A 14,558-nucleotide genomic window follows, 5' to 3' on the forward strand; every position below is an offset into this window, starting at 1 on the left:
AATGAGACCTGGCACTGGCACTTCCTGATTTCCTGCCTCTCCCCTTCTTTTGTTCAGACGGATCTTCAGGGAGTGCCCTTATCCTCCTTGCTCCATTTGTCTCCAGGGTGAAGGATTGTGATTCTTAATCATACTCCATTGATTCTCTCCCCAGCCAACCTCTGGAATTGAACTTGATACAGACACTCTATAGGGTCATATAACATCTCTGTTCAAGAAAATAATCTTTCTTTCTCCCCTGGAATGAAAGCTGGTGTCCATTTCTCTGGAGATTTCCTCTTTACTGTCTGCATCCTATGGAATTTATTTTTGAATTGTCTTGGGATCCAAGGGGATGCTTAATTAGAACAACCAGCCAAGGAAGAAATCAAATATTTACTTTTTCTCTTCATTCAAAATCGTGCATTGTTATAGGCATTGGGAATACCACAGAAGTGTTTTTACTTTCAAAGTTTCTAGTGAATTATTCCTTTTTTAATCAATGGCAAAAAATTTCATCAAGTAAGGTTCAAATATGACAAGACACTAGGCTACATTATCGCTTAACATCTAACCTAAAGAATATATTTTGTTTTCTCTTCAGTGTTTTCTTAGAGAATATTTTATTTCATAAATCACTCTGAGAAACTAAAATTTACAAATTTCATAAAATTTTAGAATAATACTAAATTGTGTGTGTGTATAATTTCCAGACACTTCTTCAGTTCCCCTTCTACCATTTTTAGTAACTCCCCCCAAATCACTGATATAAAGAGCAACAAGGATTGCTATCTTATTAAAATTAACTTGGATTTTCTGAAAAAGAAACCTTAAAAAATATTCCTTTCACACTTTAATCGTTTTGAAAGCAAGAAAAGTAAATTCAGTTGGAAGTAAATTAAATAATTGCCCATTAACTTTTTACTAGGTTCAGCTATTTTTCCTGTAGGGATATGGAATTAACTTGAGGAAAAGCAATTTAAAAATTTCCAAGAAAAGCGTGACAAAAATAGCTAAACTTAAATCATTAAATTTATAACATTAATTTCATTTTCCTTCATCTTCTTTCATCTGGAATGCAGAGAAGTAACTTGAAAAGTATCTGAGCTTTCTCTCTGGGGAAAAGAAGGGAAGACAAATGATAGCAATGGTATTCAAATCACACAGGGCTTTGGGAATTAATATCCTTGTAAATATGCAGTGCGAAGTCCTGCCTCAGGTCACATTCTTTGTAAGAAACTATAAAGCTTGTTGATTTTTAGAAAATGGTATTCACAATGGTATGCTTTCAAGCCTTTTATCCAAACATTTTAAAGAACAAAAAGCATATTAGTCAAACATTTGAAGTGTAGAGAAGGAAGATATTTCTACAGTAATGGAATTACAATTTTTTCATATAGATGGTTGATCCCCAGAACTGAAAAATTTCACACATAATTTAGTTTTTCTTTGAGAAGTGTTTTGATAAAATTGACCTTAATAAAAGCAAGAATAAGAGTAAAAATATGTAGAACAGCATCATGACATAGCAACAAGATAGAGTTGTGAAGATTAGGGTAAGGTCCAATTATTGTCATTCTTTAACTGAAACAGAAGAATAAACTAAGGTTAAGGGGAAAAAATGTTCTGCTGTAGTATAAGAACAGTTGATGTTAGAATTAACTGCCAACAGAGAATATGAAAAACTGTGGCCAGATAGGCAAAGACTGTTAAAACAGAGGATAATGCTGATTTATGATGTCAATTCAGTGTACATTTTATTTAATTTCAAGTATTCTAAATCATGCTACTGTGCAAAAGTGTCCTTTTTATTTCTATATTTATAGAAGTCTTCTATATGAATTTAAAAAACAAAACTGATACATAACCAAAAAAATTAAGAAAGTAAAAAGAAAAATTGACTAGAACAAGAAAAGGGAAAGGATTATATGTTAGGATAAATATAATGTAGAGCTATAAAAGATGTGATTTTCATGTTTGGTGTTGGACATGATTCAACTGAAGAGAGCAGTTTTCATTTCCATTTAAGTTTTCTTAATATGCATTTGACTTACAAATATGCATTCGACTTACAAATGCATATATATCAGCATATATATACACTTTTACAGGAGGAATGGCATGTATTTAATTTAGGGAAGAAAGTGAGATAAAGTCCAATACATAAAATTCATAATACGTGTGAAAGCTACAAGAATAGTAGAACCAGCATCTGGCTTAAAATAAGGGCTTGATAAACGTTAGCTATTGTTACTGCTATTACTACTATTATCTCTAGTACTCCGAGGTTCTTTTAACAGAAATAATCAAATAATTATACCATAAATGAACAACAACTATGGAACATGTGCCTTGTGAAAGATTTTGCATGTATTTTAAAGTCATCCTCTCATTTCAAACCTACACAAATATTAATCTTCCTTTTTTGCAAATGAGAAGAGTCAAGCTTTGAGATCTTAGGTAACATGTCTTACTCAGGTCACCAAACTGGCAAGGAGCAAGGCTAGTCTCAAAAGTGGAGGTATTTAATGTCAAAGCCAGTGTCCTTTTTCACTTTGCTACTTTTCTTCTAAAGATTGGTTTAAGTAACCTTATTAAGCTAATCAAATTTACGTTTATTTATATAATTTCTCTTTGTATTTTACTTCAAAGTAGGAAAGTAGAGAATTAAAGACAGATGTAGGTCTAGGGCTGGTCTCATCCTCAACGAAACAAGTTTATTTCTTAAAGATTTTGACTTCCTCTTCTACCTCCAGTCACTTTGGGTTATTGGCTCACCTAAAGTTACTGAGCAGCTAATGAGAATGATAACTGTAAATTGAAAATTACTCCCTTTGCTCAGCATGTGTTCATGCTACTTAGCGTGGTAAGCTTATTTAAGTGTAACCTCACAGTCACCTTGGAGAGACACGAGAACAAGATGCATTTTAAGAGACTGAAAGGTAGTGTTTATCCTGCAGTTGTATTTGTAGGCGGTTTTGATTATTTTTATTGTTGAAACTTCTTGGTGCCTGAATGAAGCATCTATTCAAACTTTAGTTTGCTGCTGGAGTTTTCTGCTAGGGTAATAAATTCTCTGAGGGACAAACAATCCTGTATTCCCAGGAAGTGAGGGATGGGGACTAAAATAAGTGACTGGAGGGCACCGAGTGGGAATGATTGGCTCCTTTCTAGCTGTCCATCCTGGTATTCCCATCCAGAAGCAAAGAGTTGGCTGATTTCTTAATGATCTTTTGTGTGCACTTCAAAGGACAAAGGGTATTCTGACCGTTGCATTGCTTTTTCAAAGCAGAATACACACACACTTAGAATGGGGTGGGTGTGGATTATGATGGGACATTTCTTGATTTTCTTTTCAAAGTGTGGATGTGTGGGGATGTTCTTAAGGGTACATACATAAGTCATTGTGGAGTAAATATTGCAAATATATGTGACAGAATAACATTTAGGAAGAGGACTCCTTTGACCTATGATGCCTGGATTTATTCCATTCATGCTATTAAGTCAATCAAGGGATTGCTCTGTTCCCCACAATAAGTACTATACCTGATTTTGTCAGGTTTTAGGTGATGGTAAGGATGGAGGTCAAAATGTTTTTCTTGGGAGAATGTTTCTTGATCTAAAGCCATGACTCCTAGAAAAAACCTATAAACCTCACTTTCAACAAAATGGAAAATTAAAGAGTTTCTTTAAGGAAAATTAAAGAGTTTCTTCTCAATCCAAATTGATCTGAAGCAGTTCTCAAGAAGCCATCTTTTTTTCTTCTTAGGCCTTGAAAAAGTCTCAAGAAGACTAGTAGAGTCTTGGTTTTGGTATTGACTTTGCGTATTATTTGTTCAGTTATCCCTTCAGATGTTCGGATCCCTTCCAGAAACTTATCAGTACCACAGGCATGAACTAGCATCAGTTAGAGATTTGATAGCACTGGCCTTCCTCAGCAGATGATACCTGGGGCTCCTGTGGAGCAATATCTGGGAGCCTCTGTTGGTGTTCAAGGCTTATACAGGCTTTCTTGGGCAGGAGTATCCCATTACTGAATACTGGTCCAGTCACCAGCTAAGTCCCTCAGGTTTCCTTATGCAAACTTTAAACCGGGTCTCCATTCTTCTATATTCATGTTGATTTTTAAAATTCCTCATTTATCTACTCTCTCTATATATTAGTCTCCTCCTTTGAGATGACCTAGATCTTAGTTCACCAATTTTGTTTAATGACTACTTACTTGTTCTAAAAAAAAAACAAACAAACTTATCTATCTCCAACTTCTATATAAATGTAATATTCACAAATTATAATGATTTTATTAGTAAAAATACATTCTATTAATTTTTTTCATGAAGACCTATTATAACCTACATAGTATAAATATATTTTTATCACTTTAAATAAAAAGAATCACAACATTACGACTTCTTCAATTAGTAACAAAGATAATGCCAAATGTGCTGGAAAGCATGTAAAATCCATATGTGAATGTTGGAACAGAAAGGAAGAGAAAGTGGGCAGGTAGAGTCTGAGGTAGTACAGAGGAAAGGTAGAGAGGGGTCATAGCAGAGAGAAGACAGGAAGAAAGAAAGCCTTCCCAGAGGAAGTGCAAGCAGGGTGAATGCCTAGCCCTTGAATAAGCAAATGATGATTGGCTACAAGGGCCTCCTTAGACCATGCCCCTGCCCTCTTCTGGCTCCTTCTCACTGAGCAAACAAGAGAGACATTTGAATCTCTCTCAAAGAGACATTTGGAGACCAGGAGTCCTTTCCAACCAGAGACCAAGGCAGTGTCTTAATTTGATGGGAAAAGAAAAGGTCCCAATGAAAAGGTACAGAATCCTTGAAGGAGGAGGGAATTCTCTTAAGTAGCAGAGAAGAGGAGGATTACTGAAATGGATACTGAGAATTCCAAGATATCATTTTGCAGTTTCCCATTTTTGCCTGGAGGTAACCCTGCACACTTCTATATGTCTCCTGATCACGAGAAGCTATTCGGTGGTGTTTTTGTTATGCTTGGTTGCTTCCACGCTGTTTCCCTCTTGACAGGACCATGGTCTATTATAATTCATGTAAATTATGAAGCTTTTGAAATGTTTTAAGGTATGAAGGCACATTATTTTCTGATTTATTAATCCAGATATTGAGCGTCTGGTACATAGTCTCTTCTTTATGATTATTTAAATGGAAGTGAACTGAATATCCTCTTAAGGCTCAACATGAAATAAGTTCCAATAAATGGAAAGATCAATTTCTGAAGAGTTAGACTCCTACTACTGACAGGTGATAACCTGAAAGCCTGGAAAGGGTTGTCATTGTTAACCTTTAATATTCCTGGAATTGAGATCAGCAGTTCTTTGATGCCTTGATTTGGATTCCACCTTCTTCAGACTAGTAAAGGGCAGCATGGTGGACTGCCTGGGATGCGGTATTTTCTTTTTTTGATTATGGAGATTTGAAGTTTGGGCTCTGAAATATTCTGTCCCTCAGTACATCCCTGCTGTATTTTCTACAAGTGATGAATACCAAATGTCACTGATGCATTAGGATTCTACAGTCATTTTGATTTACTTTATACTTGATTGGGAGCAACTTTAATTAAATTCAATGTAATTTAATGGTTTCCACATGTACATTCTGTTTTCTGGGTTATAGAATCGCACAGCTGTATTTTTAGAAAGAGAACTGAGGGTGGTAAACTTTTGTTCAGCTTGTAACTGAGTTTCATTTATAAATTTTATATGTAAAGGGAAAATTATGCAAATAAGACATCCAAAACAATGGGTGTTCCATGTGAAAGGAAAATACAGTTTGACTCTGAAACTAGGCTTAGTAGGTTGTAGTCATGTTAGAATAAGGGTAAATATTGTAATGCCAATAGACATTCTTTTGGACTCAGGCATGAGCCTACCAAAAATGTTTCATTTTTTGATTGCTTAGAATTAGGCGTAACTGGAAAACAACTGGTATAAACACTAATTCATTGAAAATAGCTGATGAGAATAGAAGAATTGAAATGGGTTGGAAGAGAAATAATAAGGCATGGGCAAGGGCCTGCTTTGAGATTAGCCCTCTTCCTTCTCTGATCCCTTGTTTGATGAGCGTTTTCCCATTAGGTTTTGGACAGAGACCTCATTTTTCTCCAACTCCTCTCAGGGTTTAAAGGTTCAGTTTCTTCCAGTACCACTCCCATACTGTCTTGTATTTAGAAAAGACAGCATGGTAATCTGTTTTATTACTCCCTTGACTGATAGCATTTCTATTCATTCTTATTTAATCTTGTTGACAGGAATTTATTTTCTGAACATAATTATCACTGTAATTCGGAGGTTACCATTTTTTTCCCTTTAATTTCAAGAGCAGTGTTTCCTGTGAAAGGGCACATACTTCTCTTTTTTCAGTAAACATTTTTTTCTATCTGAAGTGTCTTTGGCAACTTGGTAAGTTGTTGCCATCAGTAGAATTATAAAGACAAAATGATGAATGAAACTACTGATACAAATTAGTTATATTTCAGAATTCAAATAAAAAACTCTAAGTTAACAAAGTCAGGCCCTTCTTATATACCTTTAAGGAATTATGCAATTCAATGCATTATGCAACTCTATCTCCCTCACAACTTTCATTTTCATGTGTCTGTGCAGGTTTATGTGGTTTCAGGGGATGAATATACATTGCCGTGTTTGTTTTCTGTTAAATATAAAAATTTGTTTCTGTTAAATATAAAAACCCTCATGATGCAGGGTGGGGGGAAGGAGGTGGGGAGGGAGAAAGAGAGAGAGAGATAAGAGGGAAGAAGAGGGAGGAGGGGGAGAGGGGAGACGTGGGGGGAGTTAGTTTTATATATCACAAGAATATATATATATATATACACGCACACGCGCACACACACACACAAATATATATTCATATATGTATTGCTTACTTAAAGAACAACTTTTGGCACTTGTATTTTCAGGAGACTTAGCTCTGGAATTTTACTACTTGAGATGGTCCAGACTTGAGCAAAGCTCAGACTGAATACAGCGAGTGTGTCTAGATTGTGTCAGGATTGCTTTGCACAGTCTCATTCACCCATTTACACACTATTCATTCACTTATCCATTCATTCATCAAACAACAATGGAACACTTACTAAGTTCCCCAAGGAACAATGATCTAGTGGGAGGAAGCAGATAAGTTATACGGACAAGTCAGCGAATGCTATAATAGAATGAACAATATTCTGTGGCCATCCAGAAGAAGGAGAATCTTTCTTCTGCTGCTTTTACAGTGTCCCTGACAAGCTGCTTGCAGCCACAGAAGTAGATGAGGAAATAAAATGCCACACTGCTGTTTGCGTGTTGCCAGGCAAAATTGAGTTCCTAATCCCTGCTCTTTCACGTACTGGTTGTGTGATCCTGGGAAAGGGGTTTTCAAGATTTAGTGCTCTGTCAATAAAATATGCTAAAAATGCTACCTCCCCCATCAATTGATGTAAAGCATAAATAGCGGAGCATGTGTGACAATACCGTCTCAGTGCTTGGTGCACAATCGATATCCATTGAGTTAATACAAGTAGAGTGTCATCACCAACAAAGTATCAGTTAAATAAATGAGACTTTTCATAGATTCACGTTTATCTATTCCAAATTTCTTCATCATAGATGTTTTATAGAATATTGTTTTACTTTTCCGTTTGGTATTCAGGTCAAAACAGAAAATGTTAAGACTTTTAAAGGACTACCTTTTTTTTAAGTTTGGAACTAAAAACTTAAAACAGTTTGTTTTTATAATTTCAGTCACAATCCCATTGCACTAATTTTATAATCTGTACATGAATTTGACCCAAATTAACCTAAAGTATCTGACTTTGTTTGGCTTATTTATAAGCATGGACGTTTTGACAAAGGTTCTCAGTCCTGTTCTGACAAATTTACCTTTTAGCTAAATTTAATGATCAGAAGATTAGTTAATGATTTGGGAAACACTATTAGCCAACCTGTGAGTTAAGTTTCTAAGATATTTTATATGTTTATGTAAACATATAAAAACTTTATTTATAAACTTTGTGTGTGTGTGTATGTGTATGTTTAAACAAAGTAAGTGATTTATAGATTTTTGGAGTAGATTTTAGCTTGATTCCTAAACCTTAGTAAATTAAAACAACTTGAATTTTTGTTTCTAATAACTTCTTCCAGGAAGCAAAGTTCATGGAAGACTTTTAGATCAAATCAACAGCTTTACAAATAATAGTCTAGAATGAAGCCTACATAACTAAACCAAACATATCATTCTAAAGCAGTGCTGTCCAACAAAAGTAGAATGTGAGCCACATATGTAATCTTAAAAGACAGTTGAAATTAATTTAAATAATCTAACCCATTATATCTAAAATATTATCAATTTAACATGTCATCAGGATAAAAATCAGTACTTCAGTTTTCAAATTTAAATTTTAAAATAAAATAAAACATTCAGTTCCTCAGTTTCACTAATCTTATTTCAAGTGTTCAGTAACCACATAAGGCTAGTTAGTGGCTACTATAGTAGATAGCCCATATCTGAAGTCTTCCTTTTATAGATCATTTTAATGGTTATTTATGATTTAAAATGATTAGAAAATTAAACTCAAGTATCAGAGAGGGACCTTTTATAAGGCTATAACATTATATGTTAACTTCTTTTGGAAAAAAGAAACTTATTTTTCTTTTCAAGAACCTACATGTACAACGAGATAGGCAAACTTCCAAGGATTCTAGTGGTCTTTAGAGTCTATTCCTGGGTGACGTTGAGGGATGAGCATCCCGATGTTCTCTTAGAGTAAATTTGAATGCAAGTCAAGTGGCTCAAAGATTGTTCTCCACTCAGTAACTGGACAAGATTTATCATTCTTGCCATTCCTAACAAGTATCTCTGAAGATTGACTTAGCTGTTCTGATTTTTGGCCCACAGACAGATGACTTCTCCTAGCCCCTTGACACTAGGTGACAATGAGCAGAAAGCAATTCATCTCTCCATAGAGTTATTTACCACAGAGCATTATTGTGTACTTGGCCATTTAACAAATGCTGTGGAATGGATAACTTATATTGTGATTCCACTCAGGTGCACAATGTCAAGTGCAGGTGAGAAATTGTTTTTTGCTTAAGCTGCTGAAAATACAGTAGGAATCGAATACATTTTTGAGCAGTCCAGAATATTCATTACAGATATGTAGAGTTGGCTACAAGTAAAAGTTATTCCTATCCAACATACTAAAGTTACCAATGTGCCCAGTAGCTTTTTCCCACTTTCCTAGCCCACAAATGCTCACTCAGGGGCATTTGCTGCACACGGTAATCCCTCCAAATAACTGTTATGCCAAGGAAAATATGTTTCATTATTAAAGAATAGAGCAAATTAGAGTACATCTGAAGAGGGAGGAAGTACATCTGAATGGGAGAAAAGAGAACATTTTAAAGAGGGGAAGGCATAGTATCTCAACCTTGGAAGGAAAATAATTCAATTTGACAAATATTTACTCAATAATTACTGTACGTCAGCAAATGCTATGTACTGAGTTCTCAAGGACTTAGCACACAGTTCCTGCCATCAAATAGCTTATAGAAAATGGCAGATTTTAGACATGCATACATCGGTAAGGAATGTTTGATGGTGGAGATGCAGCAGAAGAAAGATTACTTGAATGAAAGTACTAAAGGAATTAAGATGTGAAGCAAGGGGCATAATTAAAGAACAGGAAATAGCCTCAGATTAACGGAAGCAATTTTTTTCTTCGAGTTTTATTGAGATATAATTGACATACATCACTGTATTAAGTTTAAGGTGTACAGCGTGATGATTTGACTTCCATACATCATGAAATGATTATCGCAATAAGTTTAGTAAGCAGTCATCATCCGATATAGATATAAAACCAAAGAAATAGAATAAAAATTTTTCCCTGTGATGAGAACTCTTAAAGTTTACTCTCTTAACCACCTTCATATATAACACACAGCAGTGTTCACTATATTTATCATGTAGTATGTTACATCCCCAGTACTTCTCTTACTTTTAACTGGAAGTTTGTACCTTTTGACTGCCTTCATCTAATTCCCCCTCCCCCTGCCTCTGGTAACCAAAATCTGATTTCTTTTTCTGTGAGTTTGTTTGTTTGTTTGTTTTTGAAGTATTATTGACCTATAACACAGTTCCTGTTACACAACATATTAATTCAATATTTCTATACATTTCACAATGATCACCAAGGTAAGTCTAATTACCAAGGAAGCAATTTTTGAAGAGGGAGCATCAGGAGATAGAAAGCCAGAAAGATAATTTGATCCAACACAGTGGTTAGTGAAAGATTTTAACTAGGAACGTGATATAGACGGCTCTTTACTTCAGGAAATATTAAGTTTGGTGGTAGGAAGAGCAGATTAGATAGGAGGCTATACTTATAATAAAATTAATGATAAGAGTGAATTGTAGGAAGTAAAGAGGAAGGGAGGGGACAGATTCATGATGGGTGTAGAAGGAAAATGGTTTGACCACTGATTAGGTGAAGAAAGAGGGAGGAGTCAAAGATGACTCAGGTTTTGAACTGAACATCTAGGCAGATGCTACCATTAACAAAAATAGGGAAGATATGTTTGGGGAAAATACGGTGAGTTCCATAGTAGATGCACTGAATTGTAGACACCTGTAAAACATCTAGGAGTAGATGTCTAACAAGCACTTGTAAATAGAAAATTGGAATTTGGGAGATAAGTACAGTCTGAGGATACAAGTATACAAGTTTTTGAGAACAGTATTATCTGTTAAGCTAGATCCTGTGAAAATGCACATAAGTAAAAGAGGATAGGAGATATTTACTGAAAAAATAGAAGGAACTGCTAACTCAATAAAATTTCTGGGAGTCGGTAACTGTTATCTTCTCGAAAGTTACTGCAGTGTCCAGCCCTCTACTATTAAGAAAGTGGCATAATATTTAATGGGTGTCTCAATTTTAGAAGTAATTTGTAATAGTTGGTGCTCAGTTCCAACTCATTGAATAAATGATGTTTAAAGGCTGTAAGTACTGAGTGGCATCCAGTGCAAGAAAAGATTCTTCAGGTGGTCCAGGCTAAAGTGTAAACAATTCTAGTGCTTGGTTCTTATGACCCTGATTAGATCTGTGGTGCTCAGGTTATCTGTATCAGAATCAGAGATTGTTTGGAGCCTAGGGAAAGCCCCAATAGGAGAACCAAGTAGAATCTTCAGAGTTTAGAGGTAAAACCTTATCCCTTTCATCAAGTAATTATTTTCTTTTTGAGAAAGAGCTCTTACTCACTGAGTTCTAGTGGACCGTGGAAACACGAAGCCCCCCAGGATCCCAAGCTGCCCTGCTTTTTTATTTGATTGTCTTTTCTAGGCATGAGTTCCTTAAGGACAAGATACTTTGGCTTATTCATCTTTGTGTACCTAAATCCTTGCAGGGTGTTTAGCAGTTATTCATTGCTCAAAACATATTGGTTGAAAGTCCATTTCCTTGGCCCTGTAGTTATTGACATCTAAGGAAATAATCAGACATGAGAAAAAAAATATAAAATGCTATAATATATTATATATATTATAAATATAAGCATATTTATAATAGATTTGTATTTATTTATAACAGAGGAAAATTTGAAAGAGACTTAATATTTAACCATAGAGAAATGCCTGACTAAATTATGGGATGTAGACAGAATATCATACAATCATTAAAACCTGTGATTTTGAAGAACATTGATGACGTGATAACATAAGTAGGATATAGCTCTAAATTTAAAATATAATGTATAAAATGGTAATTACAGCATGCTCACAGTTTTATCTATCAATTCACATGTATTGGAAGGAAATAAGTGTGACAAGAATTCCTCTTAGGGTGAGGACTATTTTTGTTTAGGAAGGTATACTGAACCTAATCGAATAGAAAATAAAACACAGAGATCATGTGTTAGTAGTAATGATGAAGCAGAGTGAAAAGAGTGACAGAGGGGTGTATTTTATATAAGGTGGTCATGGAAGGCTTCTCTGATAAGTCACATTTGGACAGAAACTTGGGTATAGGAGATGAAACAGTGTGTTTGTTTGCTGGTGGGAATGATCCAGTAAAGAGGGAATGTTTGACAATGGAGTGGGGAGAAGGGACAGCCTTAGGAGCCATGTCCTTGATTAGGCCCAGGTGAGAAGTTAGCCTAAGCTGTGAGTGTAAATGATTCCTTCACCATGAAGGCAGGGCATGTGCCTGCTGTTGCTGGAGGTTAATTGATATCGGTGCGGGAGTTTACGAAAGTTCTCTTCTGATTGCTTCTATCTTCTCAGTACAGTAGAAGAAAAGTCATCAAATAAGAGTGAGAAGGGATAAGAAAAGAGGGAATGTATAAAATAGTCATGTATGAGAGTGGGAGTCAATCAATATTAGTTAAAAAGCATATAACAATTTCTATTATTTTCTGTATTTTTGGTGAATTTTTATTATTGTTTTCTTTTCCTGACTCTTTTAAGTTTAATTTATTTACTTATTTTTATTGCAATACAATTGATTTACAATGTCATGTTAGTTTCAGGTGTACAGCAAAGTGATTCCGTTATATATACATATTCATCTATTTTTTTCAGTTTCTTTTCCCTTCTAGGTTATTGCAAAATATTGAGTGTAGTTCCCTGGGCTATACAATAGATCCTTGTTGGTTATCTATTTTATATATAGTAGTGTGTATATGTTAATCCCAAACTCCTAATTTATCCCTCCCCCACCCCTTTCCCCTTTGGTAACCATAAGTTTGTTTTCTGCCTGTGGGTCTAGTTCTGTTTTGTATGTAAGTTCATTTGTATCATTTTTTTTAGATTCCACATATAAGTGATATCATATGATGTTTGTCTTTCTCTGTCTGACTTTATTCACTTAGTATGATAATCTCGAGTTTGATCCATGTCGCTGCAAATGGCATTATTTCATTCTTTTTTACAGTTAATATTCCATTGTATATACATACACACCACGTCTTCTTCATCCATTCATCTGTCGATGGACATTTAGGTTGCTTTCATGTTTTGGCTATTGTAAATAGTGGTGCAGTGAACATTGGGGTGCATGTATCTTTTTGAATTATGGTTTTCTTCGGATATGTGCCTAGGAACGGGATTGTAGGATCATATGGGTGAATTTTTAATTTATCCATAAATACACGTTTTTCTATCTCTGCATCACTTTATATCTTTTCCATCTCCTTGTAACCAAAGTGGTTAATCCAGTGGCAAACTGACAGAAAATAAAAGTGAAGACAACCGCTCAGTTCTAGAGCTCCTACAGCAACTTGTAATAACTAAGGTATCTCTTTTCTGCTAATGAAATAATTGACTTTTTTCTCACTGCTCCTCAACAGGGTGGTGGCGATTGTCCAGAAATGAGTATTGGAGCTATAAAAATTGCCTTGGAAATTTCTCTTCCTGGTTCTTTCATCTATGTTTTCACTGATGCACGGTCCAAGGATTATCGGCTCACTCATGAGGTGCTGCAGCTTATCCAACAGAAACAGTCACAAGTGAGTAGGAATCAACTCCCCACCACTGAATTTTCCATCTGAACACAGCTGTAAGAAATACAAGAGATTGCCTCCCCTCCCTGACTATACTATGTGTGACAAATGCCAATAATTACAACTATTGATCCATATATATGGACTCCAATATGTATGCATCATTTAATCTAAACATGTTAAATGGATATGTGATATTTGTATATAGCATATGAATGCCTTGTTTCATAATATGGAGAAGAAATGATTAGGGTTTAATTAAGATGCTTGTTACCATCTTATCCTTATAACTGACAAAAACATAGCCCTGACAGAAAAGGCCTGTATTTCAAATATCACCTCCTGTGTGGAATCTTGTCTGAGTCAGTTACTCATTGTATCAGTTAGCTATTGCTGCATAACAAGCTGTTCTCTCAATGACTTAAAACAATAATCATTTATTTCTCACATGTTTGCAGGTTTCAGTTATGCTAGGCTATGCTTGCTCACTTGTGTATCTGGGCATAGTTTGGGTTTGGCTTATCTAGGTGATCTCTGGGGTGACTTGGCTCTGCCTTGCAGGTTTATCAGCCTCTTTCTGAGACCAGGAAGCTAGTTTAGGCATGTTCTTCTCATGACCAAGGCAGAAACACTAGAGAGCAAGTGGAAATACCCAAGGCCTCTTGAGTGCAGGCTTAGAACCAATAGAATGCATATCTATATCTATATATCTATATATCTTCCACTTGCCTGGTAGTATGTTAATACATAGTAAGTGCTCAGTAAATATATATTGATTTCTGAGAACCCTTTAAACTATCTTCTTTTTTCAAAAATCATAGGTGGTATTTGTGCTCACTGGAGATTGTGATGACAGGGGCCATATTGGATATAGAGTCTATGAAGAAATTGCCTCTACAAGTTCTGGTCAAGTGTTCCATCTGGACAAAAAACAAGTTAATGAGGTCAGTTTAATAAAGTGGGTCTACTTTATTACCAGCTACCTTACCAACATCAGTTAGGCAAACCTAATTGTGTCAGTTTTGATTTCAAAAACAAACAAACAAAATTTTCCCCCATTCCC

The 14,558-nt window shown here is 35.3% G+C and overlaps 1 protein-coding gene across 1 annotated transcript in view; it reads left to right on the forward strand.

The window, feature by feature from the left end:
- Positions 1 to 14,558, forward strand: part of HMCN1 (hemicentin 1) — a 518,244-nt gene that overhangs the window by 120,107 nt on the left and 383,579 nt on the right. Inside the window, exons 3-4 of the mRNA XM_059937996.1 lie at positions 13,343 to 13,501; positions 14,317 to 14,439. Of these exons, the coding sequence (XP_059793979.1) occupies positions 13,343 to 13,501; positions 14,317 to 14,439 (282 nt within the window). The remainder of the gene's footprint in view (positions 1 to 13,342; positions 13,502 to 14,316; positions 14,440 to 14,558) is intronic.

This window comes from Balaenoptera ricei, chromosome 1, assembly GCF_028023285.1.
Source record: "Balaenoptera ricei isolate mBalRic1 chromosome 1, mBalRic1.hap2, whole genome shotgun sequence".
NCBI lineage: Eukaryota > Metazoa > Chordata > Mammalia > Artiodactyla > Balaenopteridae > Balaenoptera > Balaenoptera ricei.